Source organism: Cyprinus carpio, chromosome B16 (assembly GCF_018340385.1).
Source record: "Cyprinus carpio isolate SPL01 chromosome B16, ASM1834038v1, whole genome shotgun sequence".
In the NCBI taxonomy this organism is placed as follows: domain Eukaryota; kingdom Metazoa; phylum Chordata; class Actinopteri; order Cypriniformes; family Cyprinidae; genus Cyprinus; species Cyprinus carpio.
In genome coordinates this window covers 9,614,703-9,635,515 of record NC_056612.1, presented here as the reverse complement: position 1 = coordinate 9,635,515, position 20,813 = coordinate 9,614,703, and the positions used below count along the sequence as shown (strand labels likewise).

The 20,813-nt window shown below is 37.5% G+C and overlaps 2 protein-coding genes across 4 annotated transcripts in view; one reads left to right on the top strand and one right to left on the bottom strand.

The window, feature by feature from the left end:
• Window positions 1-3,660: 3,660 nt before the first annotated feature.
• Window positions 3,661-7,590, top strand: LOC109060172 (nectin-1-like). The gene is made up of 6 exons (XM_042740583.1): window positions 3,661-3,809; window positions 4,391-4,753; window positions 5,359-5,467; window positions 5,925-5,944; window positions 6,357-6,388; window positions 6,550-7,590. Exons 1-6 carry the CDS (start codon window positions 3,737-3,739, stop codon window positions 6,751-6,753), a joined length of 801 nt encoding a protein of 266 aa, XP_042596517.1. The 5' UTR covers window positions 3,661-3,736; the 3' UTR covers window positions 6,754-7,590.
• Window positions 7,591-7,841: 251 nt separating this feature from the next.
• LOC109070399 (glutamate receptor ionotropic, kainate 5-like) overlaps window positions 7,842-20,813 on the bottom strand; it is a 65,966-nt gene continuing 52,994 nt past the window's right edge. For 2 of the 3 annotated variants that reach the window (XM_042740580.1, XM_042740581.1), the window contains exons 8-22: window positions 19,226-19,404; window positions 18,896-18,949; window positions 17,379-17,540; window positions 17,140-17,292; window positions 16,872-16,976; window positions 16,444-16,551; window positions 15,635-15,838; window positions 15,341-15,454; window positions 14,099-14,208; window positions 13,604-13,777; window positions 13,293-13,458; window positions 11,638-11,863; window positions 11,132-11,260; window positions 10,400-10,566; window positions 7,842-9,223 (exon numbers count right to left, since the gene is read on the bottom strand). In XM_042740580.1, coding sequence (XP_042596514.1) covers window positions 8,618-9,223; window positions 10,400-10,566; window positions 11,132-11,260; window positions 11,638-11,863; window positions 13,293-13,458; window positions 13,604-13,777; window positions 14,099-14,208; window positions 15,341-15,454; window positions 15,635-15,838; window positions 16,444-16,551; window positions 16,872-16,976; window positions 17,140-17,292; window positions 17,379-17,540; window positions 18,896-18,949; window positions 19,226-19,404 — 2,657 coding nt within the window. In that variant the 3' untranslated portion in view covers window positions 7,842-8,617. The remainder of the gene's footprint in view (window positions 9,224-10,399; window positions 10,567-11,131; window positions 11,261-11,637; window positions 11,864-13,292; window positions 13,459-13,603; window positions 13,778-14,098; window positions 14,209-15,340; window positions 15,455-15,634; window positions 15,839-16,443; window positions 16,552-16,871; window positions 16,977-17,139; window positions 17,293-17,378; window positions 17,541-18,895; window positions 18,950-19,225; window positions 19,405-20,813) is intronic. The other variant, XM_042740582.1, reaches the window with a different exon arrangement.

Below are 20,813 nucleotides of genomic sequence, written 5' to 3'. Positions count from 1 at the left end.
AAAACGCACAAACGTCGTAGCTGATCTTAAGAGGCACTTTCTTGTTTCCCAAAAGCCAGTGCTGTACTGTAAGATAATGTAGCATTGAAAGTCTACGTAGATCTACTCCCGCTCGTGGGTAATCGGAAAGCCCTAACGCGCAATCATAAGACGACAGATTATATCGGTCCCGCTGCATGACCAATCGGCAGGATTACGACTTTCACTTTATTCGAGGTGCAATCTGTGATTATAATCTCAAGGATTTTGGACTTGTGCTGTACCCTTGTACACTTTATCGACTCGTTTTCTTTCTTCTTTCTTCCTTTCTTCTTTTTTTAATCAATTATAAATGAAATAGTTAAAACAGGCAGAAAAAATAGAAATACCAATTTAAATTAAATGACCCCTGAACCAACAACCACAAAAAGACAAAAAAGAAGTGAAGTAATGTTAGTGAAATGGCTGCAAAGACTGCAGAAAGGGGGAAGAAAAAATTATGTCATACTTGCTGAAGTACACGACAACCACTGTAATAGACCCCGAAATACGTCCGCTTCTCTCTCTCTCCTCTCTCTCTTCAGGCCTCTCGCTCTCTGCGTCTAATGTATATAAAATAAATACATTTAAATAAATTTATGCATTTAGCAACGCGTTTTAATCCAAAGCGATTTTTACAGTGCAGTAGGCCACTGCCAGCATTTTCTTACCTAACATAACTATATAATAAATAGTAAAGTATCGTAATATATTATTATGTAGAATGAATAGAATAACGCCATAGCTTAGAATAGAATAGAATAGAATAGAATAACCTATTGTATTATCGTTATTATGAATCCCAGGTTGTCGGTCTGGAACGCAGCATTGGTTAACGTCACTAAACTAGGGGGGATTGGTCTGTGTACTAGTTTAAGAGTTAATTCTATAAGGTGCTACCTTTTCAGCACTTGGCAACCGAGATATACGACTCGCGACTCCTAAGTAGCTCTTAAAGCACAGCTACGTGCGATTGGTTTACGTGAGTTGTTGGGGAAGGCAATGAGTGTATTTGTTGGGAAGGTCGTAAGTATTTTACGAGGTGGCTGCGACTCCTAAGTAGCTCTCATAGTACGACTTTAATACGATTTGCCAAGACCCCAGTGCAAGGGTAAGGATTAGGTGCGAGGTTTGGTGCTAGGTCAGATCTCGTACAAAATTTCATACGAATGTGGCAAAACTCGTAAAATACGTACGATTAGGCAAAAATCGTGTGAATTTGTGCGAGTGTGGTCGTACGAATTCGTACGAATTAGCCACCTCGTAAAATATGTACGAATTGCCGGAAACGCACGTGAAACAATAACGAACGATCGTAAAATTACTGTAGAAAACGCTCTTAAGCCCTTAAGATCAATCGTTATCGGGAAACCCGACCCAGATCAGTGTGTCCATCAGTCCAGTGCAATAGATCAAGACACCCTGTGGGAATATAAGTTTGTCCATATAAAACCCCTGTCAGCTCCTGAGATTGCAAACTCAGCCTGATCATCAACTGTGAGTGTTAAAAACATTCAACACATCAGCTCCGATTAAAAAACAGGGACATTCTTCAGTGCTCAGTTTTGTTACCTCGAACAGTGCGATCTCCCGGTCTGTGTTCTAAGAGGAACTAAGCAAAACTTATTTTTTTTCAGCAAGCAACAAATATTTAACTTTCGGGTGTTATTTTTTTCGGTTTTGTGTAGTTGTGAAGTTCTAAGATTGCATACATTTTCTTTGTGCAAAAAGTAATAATAAAGGGGCTCACCTCAACACTAGCTTTCTTTTAAGACCAGATCGACTATATCACACACACCAAAACACCCTAAACAATGTGTTGTGGAATATTTCTTAAAAAGGTGCTCACCAAAACACGACCAACAGCCACAGTGTACCAGTAAACAACCACGAGAAAACCAGATCAAGCTCTGATTCTGTCACGTACTGCTGCTTAAAATCATCTGAACTATTTAAACGACTGTTATAAAATATAGAGAGCTCACTGCGCCACCTAGCGCTCGATAATAACACAAGTCCAGTAGTAATTAACTAAGTTGAAGAAATAATAAAATATAACTGACTCAATGGAATATATAACATTAGGCCTAGATTTAGTTATGTTTTTCAACACTTTTAGTTGAACAACCTCAAAAAGACTTTACAAACAAAATATTAACATTGATATTATGACTCAATGGAATTCCACCAGACTTGAGCAAAAAGCAAAACAGTGTCTAGCCGGCATATGACACAGTTTTAACAAAATGGACCCGCACAATAGGTTGGGAGGTTTCTCGTATTACCCACACAAGCAAACAATGCAAACGGACTCGATGCTGGTGAGAGTAATTGGGCTATAACGGTTTTTCTGGAATGACTGACCGCCCATCAGGCTACCTGCGTTCACGTCTGTCGCGTCACAGGCGCGCTCTCTTGTTTAACATGGCGCCAGCTTGAGTATAAACTTCTTGGTAGTGAAAATCAAAGTAGGGTACTGTTTTTTGTTTCAATAAGATAGTCACTGTAATATTGGTGGCAAGACAGTTTCGTTTTTATACTGTCGATTATCCTCTTAATTTTCCAAATGGCCCATTTTTCTTAGCGGAAGCTTTAAGATCATATATATTAAAAACTAGGTCTATCAAAGTAAATGGTTCATGGCCCATGTATTGTTGTAGTTGCTGAGTAGCTGGGTAAACAAAAAACAGGCCTATTTTCTACCAACTGTTTTTAGCTAACGTTCCTTTAATCATCTGAACTATTTAAACTACTGTTTAGAACTATGATAGAGGAGCTCACATGCGCCTACCTAGCGCTTGATAATAACACAAGTCCAGTAGTAATTAACCAGATTTGCAGTTGAAGAAATAATAAAATATAACTGACTCTATGTGAATATATCATTGAAATGTATATTTTTGATTATTTTTAGTTAGTTTTGTTTTATGTATAACTGACTCTATGGAAATATAACATTAGCAAAAAAGACTTTACAAACAAAATATTAATATTGATATTAACTTCTACTGGATTCACCAGACGTGAGCAAAATCAAACAGTGTACTAGCCGGCATTTGACACAGTTGTAACAGATGAAGCACAACCAACACACAAATGCACACACAAATTTACTGGTTATCTGCTTGTGGCAGGAGACAGGGAATGAGTCCCTCATAATGTAGGAGAATAACCTAACAACCACACCACACACACACACCACCACACACACACACAACCACACACACACAAACACACACACACACACACACACCACACACCACACCACACACACACACACGCCTCTTTCAATGAGGTTCGCCTGGACATGCCTAGCTCTGATAGATCGGGACTTAATGGTAAACGCACTTGGATTGATGTTCTTTGATGGGTTAGATTGTACATTAGGTGATGTTAAGTTAGTTGTATTGGTTAACGCACTTGGCTTGCTGTTGTTGAAGGGGCATTATTCAGTATTTTTGTGGAATCAATAAATTGTAGTCTAATCTTTTTTTCTTGCATAATCAAAATAATTTTTTAACAATTTTTTTAATCATTGTTTTAGTGCATCTAGGGAACCTATTTCTCAGCATTTCTGTTTTTTTTCTTCCTTTTTAAAACAGCTTCATCTACAAGTTGCCAGGGCTGTATGCAGCTGTTTTAACTTCCCTTTATGTGACTGAACTTTGAACAGTTTTTATAAGATTAACTGGTGTTATGCAGCTTGTGTCACTGCTCTATGGAAATGAAAGCTTATGATGGGTTTAATGTGTTTATTCCTCTACTGCTGTCTTGCACCTCTGTGTTTACAGGTTTGTGAATTTTTACTGCTTTTTGTATTTTAGAAATTACTCAGTGTCTTGACTGCAAATAAAGTTAAGAACTATATGATCCAAATCCTTTGTGCAATGATTATAGTGCTAAATCTAGTTCAGATGGTGAAAATGTTATTGATTTCAGTCCTTTTTCTTTACATGCATTATTTTCTCTGAAAATCTCCTCCCATTGATCTTAATTGATTTTCATTTTTTTTATTGATTTCAGTTGAGATACAGGAACAACTCATTAGCCAAGAACTCTGTTGAATAAACATAAAATATATATATATATAATATATATATATATATATATATATATATATATATATATATATATATATATATATATATATATTAGACATTATATGTAATTAAGGAAATATAGGAATATGTATAGGAGGAAAGCTTATTTTGCTAAACTCTTTCTGTGGCTTTATGTTATAAAGCACTTTTTGTCATGCTGTCTCTGGAAATTTCCTCTGGAAATACAATCTTGGAATATTTTATGATTAAAAGCCATGCCTGCTATAAAATGGCTACTTAAATATACACATATCTCTTTCTCTTTTTTCCAGTACTGCATGGACAGAAAGTTGTCACTGATCCTAAGGTTACTGGGTACCAGGGTCATGATGTCACACTGTTATGCCAATATATCCATGGAAGCACAGAAGACAAAATACAACAAGTGCAGTGGACATGGCAGAATCAGTCCAGTAAATATCAAATCATGGTCTTTCACATGGATCTGGGCCTTTCTATGCATGAGACACCCTTGAAAGACAGAGTCAGCTTCAGTAGGAGCTCTCCTTCGATCGATGAGGTCTCCATCATCATCAAAGATGTGAAGATAAGTGATCAGGGAGTTTACAGCTGTGACTATACAATCTTCCCTAGCGGCAGTCATACAGGACAAACCACTCTTATAGTGTTAGAACGTAAGTAAATACAGCTCATTTCAATTGTCCAAGGCATCTAAAGAAACGTAATGTTTTATGAATCATTGTAATGTTGATGGCCTGACTATAAGCAAAGTTGAGACAACGTCATGTCGTAATTACTTTAATTATGAGATTCCAAAGTGTAAAAACTGTCTCGTCCTTGTAGATCTTAAACTTGACCAGCACATAAAAAGGTTTTCGCCTGTAGTGTCTTGCCTTAATTAGCCTAGATAATGAAACATTAAGTTTAGTTATTTGACTTTTGTGTAAACAATTCAACAATTATAACCTTTGAACTACATTTTTAAGTTTTCTGAAGAATAAAAATATTTGTTACTTGCCCCTGCTATAATTGTTTCTAATGGTTCCTAAAAATAATGATTACTGTGATACATAATAGTGCACCTCTCCTTGACAAGCAGCATAGTTAGGTATCACTCTTGTTAGTATTACAAATGGTGTGGTATGACTTGCCAAAGTTTGATACTTTGATTCCGTAGTGAAAGTGAGTAGAAAGTGTGCATTACAATCATGAATGTTTCACCACTAGATTTCCTAAATTGCTGGTTTATTACGAGCTCCTCTTGCTGATCCGTCCACAGACAGTCCTCCTGTTCTGTCCACCGCTGAGGCTGTAGGGATTGTAACTGCTGTAGTGATCATCACTCTGGTTATAACTGTTGTGGGTTATTTATTCCTGCGAAACAGAAGGTATGTGACTACAAAACATTTAGTAAATGCATCAAAATATGACAGATTCATGCCAACAGCCAACTAGCAGTGCAAAAAGAAAGAAAGAACAAAAGAAAATCAAACACATTTCCAAAGGTTCTCTAAACTGTAATAAAATTGATTTAAAATTGATTTCATATTATTAACCCAGTGCATCTGTACATATATTACAGGTAAACCAAGATAATGTGATAGCATTAGACATTATATTTATATAATAAACACAACATACTCCATCATTGTCTTTATCTTTACCAAGCATGGAACTAATAAAAAGGACATATTGATATTAAATACAGAATTAATAAAACAATAGTAAAGTGGCTGAGCTGTAACCAATACATTTATTATTATGTTCAGTATTCAGCATAAAGTTATCGTGAGATGATTAAACACCTTTAACATTTCTCTTTTTATATTTTTGTACACATGGCAGACAAACCGACAGCACTTACTGTAAGTATACATTTCAAGCATGGGCTGTTTAAAATCACTCTTTTTAAAGGAAATTGTCAGTGTGAAACTGGACATATTGCTAATGCTTGCATAATAATTTACTTCAGTTTCTTATTTGTACATTGCTGTAGATAAAAGGTCTCCTAAAAGATTACATGTAAATAGTAACAGATTTTAAAATGAATTAATTATCTTATTAATCTTATAATCTTATACAAATCTAAGGGTGCAGTTTATGATCTGTAAGTACAAATTTCAAAACTGAGAGTATGGCTTCAAAAATTGGTGAGTACAGATTATAGAATCATGGGGACAGACTAATATGTTCTCTATTATTGATCAGTGCTCCATTTCTCTTCTGTGAATCCATGTTTCGTTCTGCTATCTGACCTGCGTTTTTCCTCTTTACTAGACACAACTCAGAGCCCAAGTGACCTACAACAGGTGAGACTTCCTGCTGCAGAGAACAACATCTTAACTGTGGGAGAAAAAGTTATTTAGTGAAAGATGCAATCAATCCTGAATCTAATAAACAAGTCGTATATTTCACAAGTGTCAAACAGACCATGAGCTTCAGTAACTCAACTTCTTTTTACCTGTATTAGGATGTCACATATTCTGATGTCACAATACTGAAAGCAGGCAAGGCTAACAGAAGCACCTCATCATCAGGGGACATTGAATACGCTGCGGTTTCCTTCAGTGGTTGGTCAGAATCAGCGTCACTGCGAGCCTCAGCCAATCAGATTGCTTTGGGTTTCCACACAGCAGAGCAGGAAACTGTGTACGCACAGGTGAAGAAAGACTGATTTTTAGTACAAATGTCACAGGTAACTACAGGTTTCTATTAATGAATGAGGTGTTTGTACAGTAGAGAATTGAACAGCTTGAGCATTTATAAGCAGCAGACAATAAAACTCCAGCTTATAATAAGCAAAACATTATTGTCCGTTAGTATGAACAAGAATGAATTTATCGTTATTGTTATCATTCTTAGTGCGAATGGACTGCTAGCCGCCTTTCCTGGTCCCATCCCCCTTTCTCTCTCCCACTGCGCTTCCTGTCAAAACTTACTGTCCTTTTAAAATAAAAAAGCAAAAATGCTTGAAAAGTGTGCTTGTTTTCTTTTTAGAGGTAGACTTGAGTCTGTATGTGGTCTATGCAAAAAGTCACAAATTTTAGTACTTCTTAAAATGAAAGAAATTTGTTGATTTTAATACATTTCAATACATACTCTTTGTAAAAAGTTATTCTTAAGTGTCACTTCATTTTCATCTCTTTGTTGGCTTTGATTTAGATTTAGAATAACAAAATTGTCTGCAGAAAAACAATCCAGTCTGTACAAAGCATAAGGGTTGATAATTAAAAAAAAAATGAAAGTAAAATAAAAAATGCATGTTGTTGAAGACAAATTAATACAGATTGTTTTTTATTCCAAAGGATTTTCTTTGTCTATAGTTTTAACATAACATGTTCACCTGGTTGGAAAAGCTCTTCAATCCCTAAAAATTATCTGTTGATACATTAATTTAAAATATCCTCTGCACATCAGTATGTAATGTATTATTAATGTAAATAATCATCATTTTATTTGCAATACACATTTGTATAGAAACATTTTAAAAATAATACTAAAAAAGAGGTTCGGTTCACTATTTTGGAACACCTGTGATTCTTCTATTTCCTTCTTTCTTTCTTTCTTTCATTAGTCATTTTCAGTGCACTGATGTGTGTGAAAAAAGCTTTATGCATGAACTACGACATCAGATCTGACTTTCTAATTCTAAAAACTCTGATCTGTGGTGAATGCAGACAAGCACACCTGTGCAAAATTGGGTTGAGGTATGTAGTGTGATTTCCAGTACTGTTTATGGACTCACAAGTTCTTGCAGACAAATCAAAGTCCACGTTTTAATGAACACACAACTCCTCATTTCCAAGAACATACATATTCAGTCAGAGTTGATCTCTGTATCAATAAAGTAGCTCTATTTTTAATTTCCAATTCAGACAACACAACCCCAGAATTAAATTACACAGACAGTGAATTTAAAAATAAGTATAGTACAGAAAAGTAAGAATATCTGTTTAGAATATCTTTTTAATTAACAAGTTTGTGTTTTACAGCGTCATTGTCCTCCATTTACGTGTGTGCTGTCATTCTGTCGCGGTCTGGCTCTGATCTGTATGTTATCATTGAGAAAATGACATCCAGAAGAGAGCGTCTCTGTGCTACTTCCTCTGTGTGACCTCTTTCGTAATATAGAGACTGAGTTCAGTCAGAAAAGGAAAGGAGAGTCTGTATCTCTGTCTGCCTCTGATTACAAGCAGACATCTGTGTGCTGCCTGAAGATCAGAATCACGGGGAAGTTTAATATCTCTGTTTAATATCTCTGTGCTGCCTGTTGTGTAGCATTTTTAAATCCTCAGACTGACAGTCTTAAATCTTTACAATCGTGTTTTCAAGGTTTCTTCAGACACAGTCAATGTTATAGTACATCATTCAGCAGTACAAAAGAATCATTGATGTGGCACACGGCTATCCAAAAGAAGAGATAATTCTCTCATACCAAATAAAAGATGGAAAGCGCATTTGTCTGTGATTTTAAACAAGAGGGCAAATATTGAAAAAATGTCACGCTTCTGTCTCCCCCTTTTGTCAAGTCTCTGTTCTCATTTCTGCTCTCCCATTAGATCTGTATTGTTGCTAGACTGAGGTGGTGGTAAAATGCAGCCTTTTGCCGGTGGGGAGTGGCCTATCCGGCACGGGCTCTGCCCGCCGCCGCCTTCGCTGTCTGTATTGGAGGATGAGTGTGGAGGGGGCGGGGCCAGGCGAGGCAGAGGGGCCGAGGAGGGAGGGATACGTGTGCAGGACGTTGTGCGAAGACTCTGGATGCGCCGGCACTCCTGGCAAATGCGCACGTGAGTGCAGCCCCGCGGCAGAGGCACTGTCACTGCGGGGGGACCCAGAGCCACTGTGGGGGTGCTGTTGGCACCTAATGGGTCCTCCAGGAGTCGCTGGGGGCCGGGGCCCATGTCTGAGGGGCCTCCTCCTGGCCCTGAACTTCCTGTCAGGGGTCCGGTACCACTGTAGAGCTTTCCATTGCTAAGGCGCATCTCTCTGACAAGGCGCAGGGGCCGTGGGGCCCCTAAAGTGATGCGGGTGGGGTGTCGAAGGGCCAGAGAGCTGGACAGCGGACGGCGACGGCGAAGACGAGAACTTTTCTTGCAGGAAACAGCGTTACGGAACTCCGTCAACATCTCCTGACACATAGACCCCTGAACATTTACAAAAATATATTAAACACTTGAATGAAGAAAGATTAGAATATATCACAGATGTACATATCACAGCTGTACATAAACACATATATCACAATTTTTCATATACATGTCTTAGTATAATTAAAAGTTGCACATTTCAACCCATGGCGCCGCCATGTTTATATCATAAACAGTTTAGGACAGCTATTGATATTCATCAGCTACATGAACATTAGCTGTTCTGTTGTTGGCTGTAATGAAGAACATATATTCTTCATAAATTTCCAGCATCTGAGCCACGGAGGACGTGGGAATGTGTCTAAGAAATAGCTAAATTCATATATGTTGGTGCAAATTATCACGGGACTGCTTTGGAAACAAGGGTCATTAAAGGACCTGCACAAAAGCTGTACTGCACTTTATATTTTGTGAATATTTGCAAATCACCTTTCTGAATGTGTTTGTTAGTATGCTGTATGGCTAATGTGGCTAAAGTTACCATTGTCTCTGACTGTATTCACAGAAACATGAACATGTCCTTATTTATTTTTAAGAAGCAATAAATGTGCGTTTATGAATTACACAGATGGTGAGTGTTTTCAGGTTAAAAATAAAAATAACATAGCTCTGGTCTCTGTGAATAAAGTAAGAGACAACATGCTAACAAGCCCTGTCAGAAAGGTGATTCACAAAATATAAAGTGAGGTACTTGCATGTCCTGAATATGAAGTTGGATCACAAATAGTTTGTAATGATCCATCTTTAAGAATTTAATTAGCTGTGGGACATTCTACATTTTTGTTAATTGAGTATCCAAAGCACAAGCTTTAAAGTCTCCGCCCTCTTTTGCAAGGGGGGCGGGGAGCAGCAGCTCATTTGCATTTAAAGAGACACACACAAAAACAGGATGTTTCTGCTCGTACCCAAAAAAGGTAATTTTGGGCATGGTATAATAAATGATCTGTGGGTATTTTGAGCTGAAACTTCCCAGACATATTCTGAGGACACCTGAGACTTAAATAACATGTTGTAAAAAGGAGCATAATAGGTCCCCTTTAATTCCAAACATTAATATATATCACAGAATTACATATTACAGATATATACACAAGAAGACATGCACACCATAACACAACTACTGAACTGGACACACACTAAGGCGAGGAGTCGGCGGGTTGCTTTGTAACCTACTGTAGTGTTACTGTGATATTGGCGGTCGCAGGAGAGAGGCCGTACCTCATCTGTTTCAGCTGATCGGCGTGTGGACCACACAAACTCCATCACAGCCACAAACACAGCAATAATCAGGCCACAAATTAACACCACAAATATACCGCCAATGTTCTCCATCCCAAGACCTGCAACAATGAATTAAAAACTTTTAAACAATCTGTATCAATGAGGATCTTTCATCACAGACATAGAATGTAATAAATCTACTTTCCTAAAGTTGGCGTGAAGTGGAAATGTCAAAATGTCATAACTGATTTTCCAGAAATGACAGACTTCAATCAGGTTATGCATGCCAGACTTTTCCATTCAATTAGTCCACCTAAACCCATGCCCTTTCTTACAATTGATTCAAGCTTACATTCAGATCTGCCTCCATACATTCAACAACTGATAGTTAGAACCAAGTCCCCACTCTACAGTGGCTGTGTGAAATCCCTGCCGTGTTTTGGAACACAGTAGCTGGTTTCTAGCTGGTTATGAGTTGGTACGTGCTGATAGATTGTTTCTTGTCATCTTGGACCATAAACAAACCAGCTACCTGCTGGTTTTTGGAACCACCAGCTGTTTTTTGGAATATTGTAGCTGGCTGACCAACTAACATGTTCTTTACAGCTACCGGTTCCAACTGGGTTTTTCAGCAGGGATAAGAATGCGAGGAGAATTGTGTTGAAGTGCAGGAGAGGTTCATGCCTTTGGCGCGGTGGTCTTCCTCTTTGGGACACTGCCCTCCCTCCCACCATCTTCTCTTCAGGATCTCCAACCTGTTATTCTCCTGCAACTGCAGAACTGCCAGACTTATCTCATCTCTGAAAGGAGAACCTGTGAGACAGAATTATGCAGATGTAAGTGTCTGGTGGTTAAGCATGAGGAAGTGTCAATCAAGGCATGTTCACTTCTGTAAAAAACAAGCCTGTTTGATGATAGTCAAATGAGTTCACAATTTGCTTATTTTATTGGTGATTTTATAGATTAATATATGGACATTTATGTATGCAAATGAAAGTGATAAGTTTTTTTTTTGGCAAAGATGTCATTTTTAAGTGTTATTATGGTATACTGTAAAAACCTTGTGATTCACAGTGCTGCCACATTGTTTGTGAGGCTTCCATTTTAAGTGTGTTAATGTACTTGATTTTAACAAAATAAAGGATGAGTTGAGAACATTTTGCTGTGGTAATTATGTCCATCTCTCTCACCAAGAGGCATGCCGATTCCATAACCCTTGGTGTCCAGCAGTCCTCCGATCTGGGTGAGGTTGCAGTTGAGGCTGCGGTGGTACTCGTTCATGGTGCTCTCAAGAAGGAAGGCATATTTAGAGTTCAAGACTCGTGCAATGCCCTCCTCTGTGCTCTTCACAAAGACACTGGGCTGCTTAGAATACATGTAGTTCCACATCCGCTGATACGTCTGATAACGAGAGTTCTGAAAGAGGGAAGGAGAGGATGTATCATCAGTGCATACATCATAAATAAACATCTAAACAGTTATTTGACATGCAGAATAACAAAGAGAAAAGAAACAGTGACATGTACACAGATGGTAAAATCACATGAGCAAACAAAACACTGGGAAGAAAATACATAGTCTGTAAGCCAAGGGTACTCTACAAGCAAGAAAATAAACAAGAGATACAAAACCCATCCAAATGTATATGCAAATATATGCCTGCTGGCAATTTCCATGAATATGGTACAAAATTGGGCCTGAAAATCTTTAAACATTTTTTTCTTTTTCAACAGATGTTCAGTGAAAGAAGGTGCTTAAAGCATTAGAGTGTTTTTGTTATGACACTTCTTAGATAAGTTATATAAACATAAACACTAAAAATGCCCCCCCACCCGAAATTATAATTCAGTTTATTGTAGTTAAAACACACACACACACACACACACACACACACACACACACACACACATACAACTGACAAATTGATCATCTGAACCCTTTCTACGGTGTGACAATAAAAAATTATATTACATTTTCAAATTTTCACAAATATTGTACTCTTGAATGTCTTCATCAAGTTTGTCTGTTATGCAAGTAATTGTACTTTAATCTATAAATATAAACTAGCATTTGGTCTCAAATTGATGATGACTTAATTTAGGCAAAATTTGCAAGCTTATGGTCCAATACATTTTTACTTGTTTTCTAACTTTATAAATTTTGTCAATTTTATTTTTTTTTTATAATTAAATGACATGAATAATGATCGACATTAAATTAAAATTCACCAAATTTATTTTCTACATGGTCATTGATTGTGTTGTGTGTGATTTATCTATATGCATTATTCTGACCTTGTGATTTAATTTAATATCATAAAAATGCTTTTACTCTGTCTTCCGGTGAAGTGACTCTCTCTGGTCATTTAGGCTGTTTAAACCCTGCCCCATTCTTTCAGTCAGCTGCAAGCTCGCATTCAGATCTGTGACCATTCAATCAACAATCGATGGATAGACCAAGTGTCTGTCCTACATTTTTTCCTTTATTTTAAGTCGGTTTCACTTGCATAAACATTACAATATGAATAAAATATCTGTCACTACATCTCTTCCATCACATTTGCAAACATGTGCTTAGTGTTGGTAAAAGGTTTGCAAAAGCAGAAAATTAATAGAAAATTATATAACATTGCACAATAGTTTAAACTCCTGAGGCTGCTTAACATTTTCTGAAGTATAGAATATTTATGGAAAGTTCTTACTATTGCTCTAAAAACACACAGCTGCCGACTCACCAACACCTTCCAGGCAGATGCTTCATAAGTGAACATTGACATGTGCAAGCCAGCACGTGGTTACTTTTGTGTCTGTGCATTTGTATAAACTTAATATCATATGATTTGTACCATAAAAAAGGTCATGGTGCTTCCTCCATGAATGGTGCCGTACTGGATATTGGTTTGATCGGCCAGGTCATCGGGTGATTCGATTGGCACTTCCATTCTCTGCACTGTGAGAAACGCAGCCAGATTCGCTGTGTATGAGGAGATTATTATGAGAGTGAATGCCCACCTAAAAGAAAGAGACAGAGATAGTGAGGACATAAATGATGGAAGCAGAGAGCAAAGAGCCTATAGCTGTGCTCTGTAATTTGTCCATTGACTCTGTTAAAATGACTATCAACACATGAGGAGCCCCAGCACACGCTCCCACTCACCAGACCCCACTGACACAGCGTGTGGAGAGGGCCCGGGGCATGATCTCTGACCCCTGCTGCATGAAGCCCCCCACAGGAAACCACAGGCTGTTTCCTAGTGTGTACTGATTTTCCAGCAGGTCTTTACGCTCACGCAGACACGGGTGAGGGTTATACCATTCATACGGACTCAACCTGACACAAATACACACGGAGAGATTTAGAAAAAAATCTTGGATTAAATATTTATTTCTTCACTATACTAAACAAATAATTAATCATTACATTTTGCTGTTAAAAAAAAAAAAAAACGAATTGCCAATAGGGTAAGAAAACCTAACCTAACTGAAGATTTCATTTGCATCTCTGAAATAAAATATTAATATCTTTTACAGTTTTACCGCTCAGATAAATTATTATTATTTTAAAGAGCAAAACAAAAAAACACATTGATTAAGACAATGGTTTTTAGCCGTGTTTGAGTATATGTGTGTGTAGGTGTGTGTTTGTGTGTACCTAGCAGAAAGAAAAAGCACACAGCTAACAGCGAGGTAAGCCAGCAGCATGAAGAGCCAAACAGCCGGTGAGAAAGGATCCAGGAAGGAGAAATAACCTGGCTTCCTGCCCTGAGAGACGGTGGAAGAGAAAGAGTGGTAAATGAATGCAGCTGAAGGAAGGAAGGTGGTAGAAATAAAAGCCAAAAGGAATTAGGTGCACGATGAATATTCAATCTAATAATTACATAAATGTAGCAATAGGAATTGCAGTACTGTATAATACATATTAAGGCATTTAGACACATTTTAGACAAATTGTCTGTCTATCTATCTATCTATCTATCTATCTATCTATCTATCTATCTATCTATCTATTTGTCTGTCTATCTATCTGTTCATTATCCTTAGTTTAACAGATTTTACACTGGCTGTTATTTTAATCGTGCATGTTTTACTTTAGCCACAAGAGGGCGCTACTGATCAAAACGCCACAGCAGTCACCAAAGATGGATTTTTGTAGTCTTGCATGGAAAGCCGATATTGCTGCTTCGTGTTTACCAAGTAAAGGTATAGGCAATATTACACTAACCAATTTTCGTTTTCAGTAAGTGTGGGTCAGGTTTTGCTTATAAAACACAGTTAATTACTTTATAAGGCAATCCGTTATTCAAATTTATGATAGTTAATCACATCAATATTTGATGAGAAAAGCACAGAAATTAAGATATATTTTAAAGACATTGTTGTAAAGGAATGATAGGCTTTACAAAAAGCATATTTAAAGGTATAGTTCACCCAAAAATGAAAATTCTGCTGAATTCATTATTTTTGTTGAACAACTGATGTCACGCGGACTATTTTAAACAATGTTCTTAGTTCTGCTGCTGTCTATGCAGGGTCAGAAAGCCCTCGAATTTCATCAAAAATATTTTAATATGTGTTCTGAAGATGAGTGAAGTTCATACGGGTTTGGAATGACACGAGGGTGAGTAATTAATGACGGAATCTTCATTTTTGTGTGAGCTATTCCTTTAAACCGCATTATATCTTTTTATGTTTTTTAACACAATATCATTGAACATGAACCTATCACAATCTTACAGTCAACAGCAATACATTTTTTTATCAAGTTTGTCCGTCTGAGGTAAACTTAGGGGTCATTTCCATAGGACATGTTTTTGTATTCCATCTGCGTCTAGTTGTTGATCTGCGTAAATATCCAGACTGACGCTGCTGTGTTGATTCTGTGTGTCTGACTTACTATATGGACTCTGTAGAGAATACTGATGCCCAGCGTCATAAAGGGCTTTGAGAAGTCAATGACCTTCTCTCTCTCAGATGTGATGGTAAAAGCTGCAACAGCCAAATCAGCTTTCCTCCAAAGAATGAAGGAGAACGAAGGAGAGAGAAAGAAAGAAAACAAAACATTAAAGAAGGAGAACATAAATTCTTGTAAAAGTCATCTAGAAACAAGACACAGAACTGAATTGAACCCAACTGTGTGCTTTTCAAAATGAATTCAGCAGGGAATGTGTTGATGAGTATGACCACATACCCTGTTGATCAGCTCTCCCACCATTCCCGTCCATGAGCCGTTGGGTTCAGGTGCTCCATACAGGCCATCGTCCACCAGTTTGATGCGGTAGGTGAACTTGAGGATATCAGCCAGCTCTCTCAACATGTCCACACAAAAACCCTCATACTGCTCATTCCCCTCAAACTCCTGGTAATTCACCTTTCTCATCATGTACGGGTTCTCCTGCACAGACAAACACACACGCGGGTCATTCAAGTTCTAGAGTAATTTCAGGTTCCTATCAAAGTTGTCTTACTATATTAGATAAAATATTAAACTCACATTTATTAAAGCTTAGAAGTTAAGAAAAGGGCAGTGAATTTTTAACAATTTCACTACTTTTGGTCTGGTTTGAGCAGATGTTGCTTTATCATGTCTCCAGGTCCAGGAACACAACAGTACAAACATAAGCAAATTTTAGCAAGGGATTTGATTAATCCTGTGATATAGTTGGTTTGTCTCACTTTAAAACTCACAAACTTGTTACATAAAATTACAGATATTATTTATATATTTTGAATATCTTTTCACAAATTTTGACAAAATTAATGAATTGATGAATTCCTGTGAATTCCTTATTTGCTTAAATATAACTATGTTTATTCCATCATGATAGACATTTTGTTAACTGTGTGTCCATTGTGTAAGTACGTTGAAATTAATTTTTTAAGTGGACATTAAAGGGTTCAAATGGTACTGCATAACAGGCATTATCAATGTAGATGTGGTAAATATTGTATGAACATAAGTGGGCTATATGGGCCTGCTGTAGTGCAGTTGGTCCTCACCAGTATAGTGGTGATGATGAGGGTCTTGTTAGCCAGAGTCTCAGACACGTTTATATCAAGACTAGTCGAGTTCATCAGCAGAGTGTTATTAGAGAACCAGATCCCAATCTAACACAGACAAGGATGACAAATGGAACAATCAAGATGTTGGCACTATTCAAAGTGTGTGTGTGTGTGTGTGTGTGTGTGTGTGTGTGTGTGTATGTGTATGTGTATGTGTGAACCTACTTAACAAATCTGTACCCAGAAGTGAGCTAAATCTGGCAAGACCTTTTTTTAGTGATATCCTTTTTTAAATGCAAAAGCTGTCTCTTAGGGTTAGGATTAGGTTATATTATTAAAACTAACCTATATAAAAGCATTGGGCGTCTTTGGATATTCCCATTTAAATAGCTAAGTAAATGTATATGTGTTTGTGTGTCTTTAACCTCTTTGTGGCCTCCCCTGTGCTTCTCCAGGATGTGGAGGGTGTAATTGGTCCTCTGGCCTTTACTGTTGAACTCAACTCGACCTGTCAAACCATCATACTCCACCTGATCAAAACATGGCAACAGAGAGAGAAAAAGAATACTAGAAACAGTTACGTTACCCTAAATAACACAGTGGATGCTCTCTAATGCAGATAACAATGCTGGATGACTTTCAAGTGGTTAAATATGTATATTTACACACACACACACACACAACCAGACTGACCATACGCAGGTAGTTCATGAGGCTGGTTCCGTGTTGCCAGATCTGAGGGGAGGTGCAGCTGAGAGGTTTGATGCCAATCTCCTGACTCCGGTTGAGTTCCTGCACTGCACTCACCACCACATGGACTGCATCAAACAGCAGGGCCGACGACAGCTGAACACACACATACACAGTTTAATGTGAGCAGTCTGTGTGTGATACATCAACAGGCTTCTGTATTGTGTTTGTGTGTGTCTCACCGCTGGTCCGGGGTACGGGTTAATGTCACAGCCCTCTCTCCAGGACAGGTTAAGGCTCCTGATAAACTCCAGGTAAAATGGGTGGGTGGTGTTAAACATTGAGAAGCCCACAATGTTTGACTGCTCATCCACTATATCATCCAACCATAGCAGTGGGAAGTCCTGCACACGCACAGGAATGACATTATACAGCAGAAAACAGAGAACATCAGTCTGTGTGTAAGAAATAGACATTTTTAAAGAATATCGAGCTCAAAACAGAATAGTGACTAGTCCTGTGAAATAGTGGTTTTTGAGTAGTTAAGTATGGTTTGTGTGTAGACTGAATTAATGTTGAATGGTGCACGTGCATAAGACGAGTGATGAGTTAAATTGGACTAGTTACTAAAGGTGTGGGAAAAAAGCATCTGTCTACATTGCATACACTACTGATACCTCCAGTTGTGTATGCAATGTAATTAGTTAGTTTAAAATATGGATTGGTAATATGTGAATACTTGGTTATATTTGTCAGTTTCAGTAGTGTCCATTAAGTTTGAGTAATAAGTTAAATTAGAGACTAGAGTAGTTGAGAGTATGTGGGATGAAGTAAAATGTTAGGTTAGACTAGTAGAGTGTCTAAGAGTTCTGTAATATGTTACACTAGACCAGTCACTAAATCTTTCAGCAATGCATGCAAGGTTTGAATAACATGTAACTTGATAGGTTAAACTAGTAATAGTATGGTTTGATAGCGGTGTGTGTAAGGTTGAAGTAATAAATTAGATTAGACTATTCAGTTCATTAACAAGTAAGGTTTGAGTAAACTGGTAAGATAAAATGGTTAAATTAATACATAGAAAATTCAGTATTGCTTTAACCAGTAAGGATGGACTAGTGACTAGGTATCAGTGGTATGTGTGATTTCAGTGATGAGTTTGTTAAAGTAGGGACTACTGGTGCATGTAAATTATGAGTAATCTGTTATATTTACTAGAGGTTTCAATAGTGTGCATCATGGCACATCAAGCCACAGTCAGTCATCATTAAGTGTCTGTTCTAAACAGTTGGCAGTTGACCGATTTCACAGAAAATCACGTGAAGTATTATGGGCACAGACTCTGATTTTTAGCTTCAGAATGATTCCATACAGTCTGAAGAGATCAAACATATTTGATATTTTGAGCTGATTTTAGAACAGATTGTTTTCATCTGTCATGTATCTCCAAGCAACAAGGCACATGTTTCTGCGTAAGCTTGTTGCATTCAGAATGATTTGAAAGTCTGGTAGTGTTTTTTCGGCAAGTGTGCTTTAAACACAGTACGTTAGACTAATAACTAGAGGTTTTAATAGTGTGTCTTGTGTTTGTGGGTTATACAGTAGTATGTATTTAATGCAGTTCAAACTGTGAAGGGAGTTGTCTTGAGAAGTGTGAGTGGGTTTGCGTAATAAAGATGAATTGTTAATACAGAAGATGGGGCTCCAGGCATGAATATATCTGCAGGAAAATAGGCCAAGAGCTCCTCCTCTATCTTACCATAGTTGTGAGGATGTACTTGTAAAATGCTGTTGTCATTCCCAACTCTGACGCCTAAAAAGAAAGGCAAGAAGAACGAGACAATGAATACATTTCAATGTGTGTGAACAAAAGAGCTGTATGGAAAATCAGAACCTTGTATAATACAGTCCTTCAGCAGCATTATGATATTTAAAGCATCTATACATTAAAATTCAGGTATATTGAATAAAGCTGAATTACGAGGTGATGAGAGAACAAGAGATTGAAGTGGGCGAGGAAAGGAGAATGAATTAATGTGAAATGAGCCAAAGCAACAGCATTTAGTAGATAATGTGACTGTATGCTTACCTTTTTCAGTATAAGGTAAGAAATAGATGCATTAGCATCAATAATTATTGTAGCTATTTTGTCATCACGAATCTCCTTCAGTAAAGGCGTAGGGTCAAGGTTGTCATCCAGCATCCTGATTGACAGCGTCTCTCGAGAGATCAGAAACCGCCTTATCAGCTCCTCCAGTCTCAGCAGACCTGCGGGGAACAAAGCGAGTTGTTGACTGAAAGCATATGGACACTCAAACACCCGACTGGGATTGAAAGGGGCCAAACCGGGCTTTCTGTAGTGTACCTGAGATGGTTTGTGTCTGAGGTTGTTTGTAAACAGCATGCATCTGTCCGTTTGCAATGCTGCTGTGAAGGAAGCGAGTCGGTGGCAACACAAAGCCCAGTGAAAATGTAAATAACTAGCTGCGCTCTCAAGGGAGCCTGCATGCACAGAAAAAGCCAGTAAAGCCAGTGCCAAACTTTAATTAGCTTGAGGGAGGAGAGAAATCAATGCTCTCCACACTCTCATTCTCTCTCTCTTTCTCTCGCTCTCAATACCTCCCCTTTTTCTGTCTTTCTTTCACTGATTTCTCTCGTTCATTCTGATTCTCAGCCTCTCTGTTCGTTTCATTCCACTAAATTTGTCTCTTTCTCGATATTTCACTTTCTTATTCCCACAGCTGTGTTATAAAGTGAACTCAGATCTTCTGTTTTCCACCAGAGACCAGCGCTGTGACACACTGAAACAAACATTATCAGACCCAGACCAGCCTTGTGCTTAATGACTCATGTGTGACAGTGACTAGAGCTCTGTTCCAAAACCTAGCGAGCAGCCAGCATTGTAGGACATCATAGGCACGTTCCAGACACAAAACCCATTCCAAAAGGTAGGCATTTTATTGAATCCAGAATGCACTCCACCAAGCTCAAAGAAGAAATGCATGCAGAATTGAGGTTTCATTAGTGTGTTTTAGTGAAAAAAATAAATCCAAGCTGGTAGACTAAGCAAGATACTTTTGTTTTATTAAACACTGACTATTTTAATGTAACATTTTTGTGTACTATACTATAATTTTATGGATACTGAGGCATGGTCACATAGTTCATTAAACATCTACAGTGGTGAACAGAAACTAAACCAATTATATATATTTGCTCCAAGAGGAAAATAGTTTTACAATTGTGCTTCCATGACATGAAATGAAAGAAGAAAAATTGATTACATTGGTCAGAAGTGAGGTCACTCCCTCAGTGCTCATGCAACAGTGTTAACTAATTTTCTGCAATTTAATGACAAGGTAATATAACAATAAGTATACTGTTACAAACTGCATACTGTTAAAAAAATAAAATAAAATGGTAACTCTTTACTTAAAGCCTTTATGCATAATGCATTATAAAAGTAGTTTTAATATATTAATTATGCCTTGTAATGCATTGTACAGTCTCATGAATAATTGTAACCACAGTTAATACATTATAACACATCAATTTATTGTTACACTATGCATTTTAAATTCAGTTATTATTATTTACAAGATATAATGTAATACAATGCACATTATGAATGCATTATACCCTTTAAAAAGGCTTTAAGTAAAGTGTTATCAATAAAA

Bases quoted from the DNA above. Each gene is read 5' to 3' on its own strand.
- LOC109060172 (XM_042740583.1), top strand. From the start codon at position 3,737: ATGGAAATGAAAGCTTATGATGGGTTTAATGTGTTTATTCCTCTACTG. The intron at 5,945-6,356 runs GTAAGTATACAT...CCTCTTTACTAG, and splicing joins ACAAACCGACAGCACTTACT to ACACAACTCAGAGCCCAAGT. The intron at 6,389-6,549 runs GTGAGACTTCCT...TACCTGTATTAG, and splicing joins GCCCAAGTGACCTACAACAG to GATGTCACATATTCTGATGT.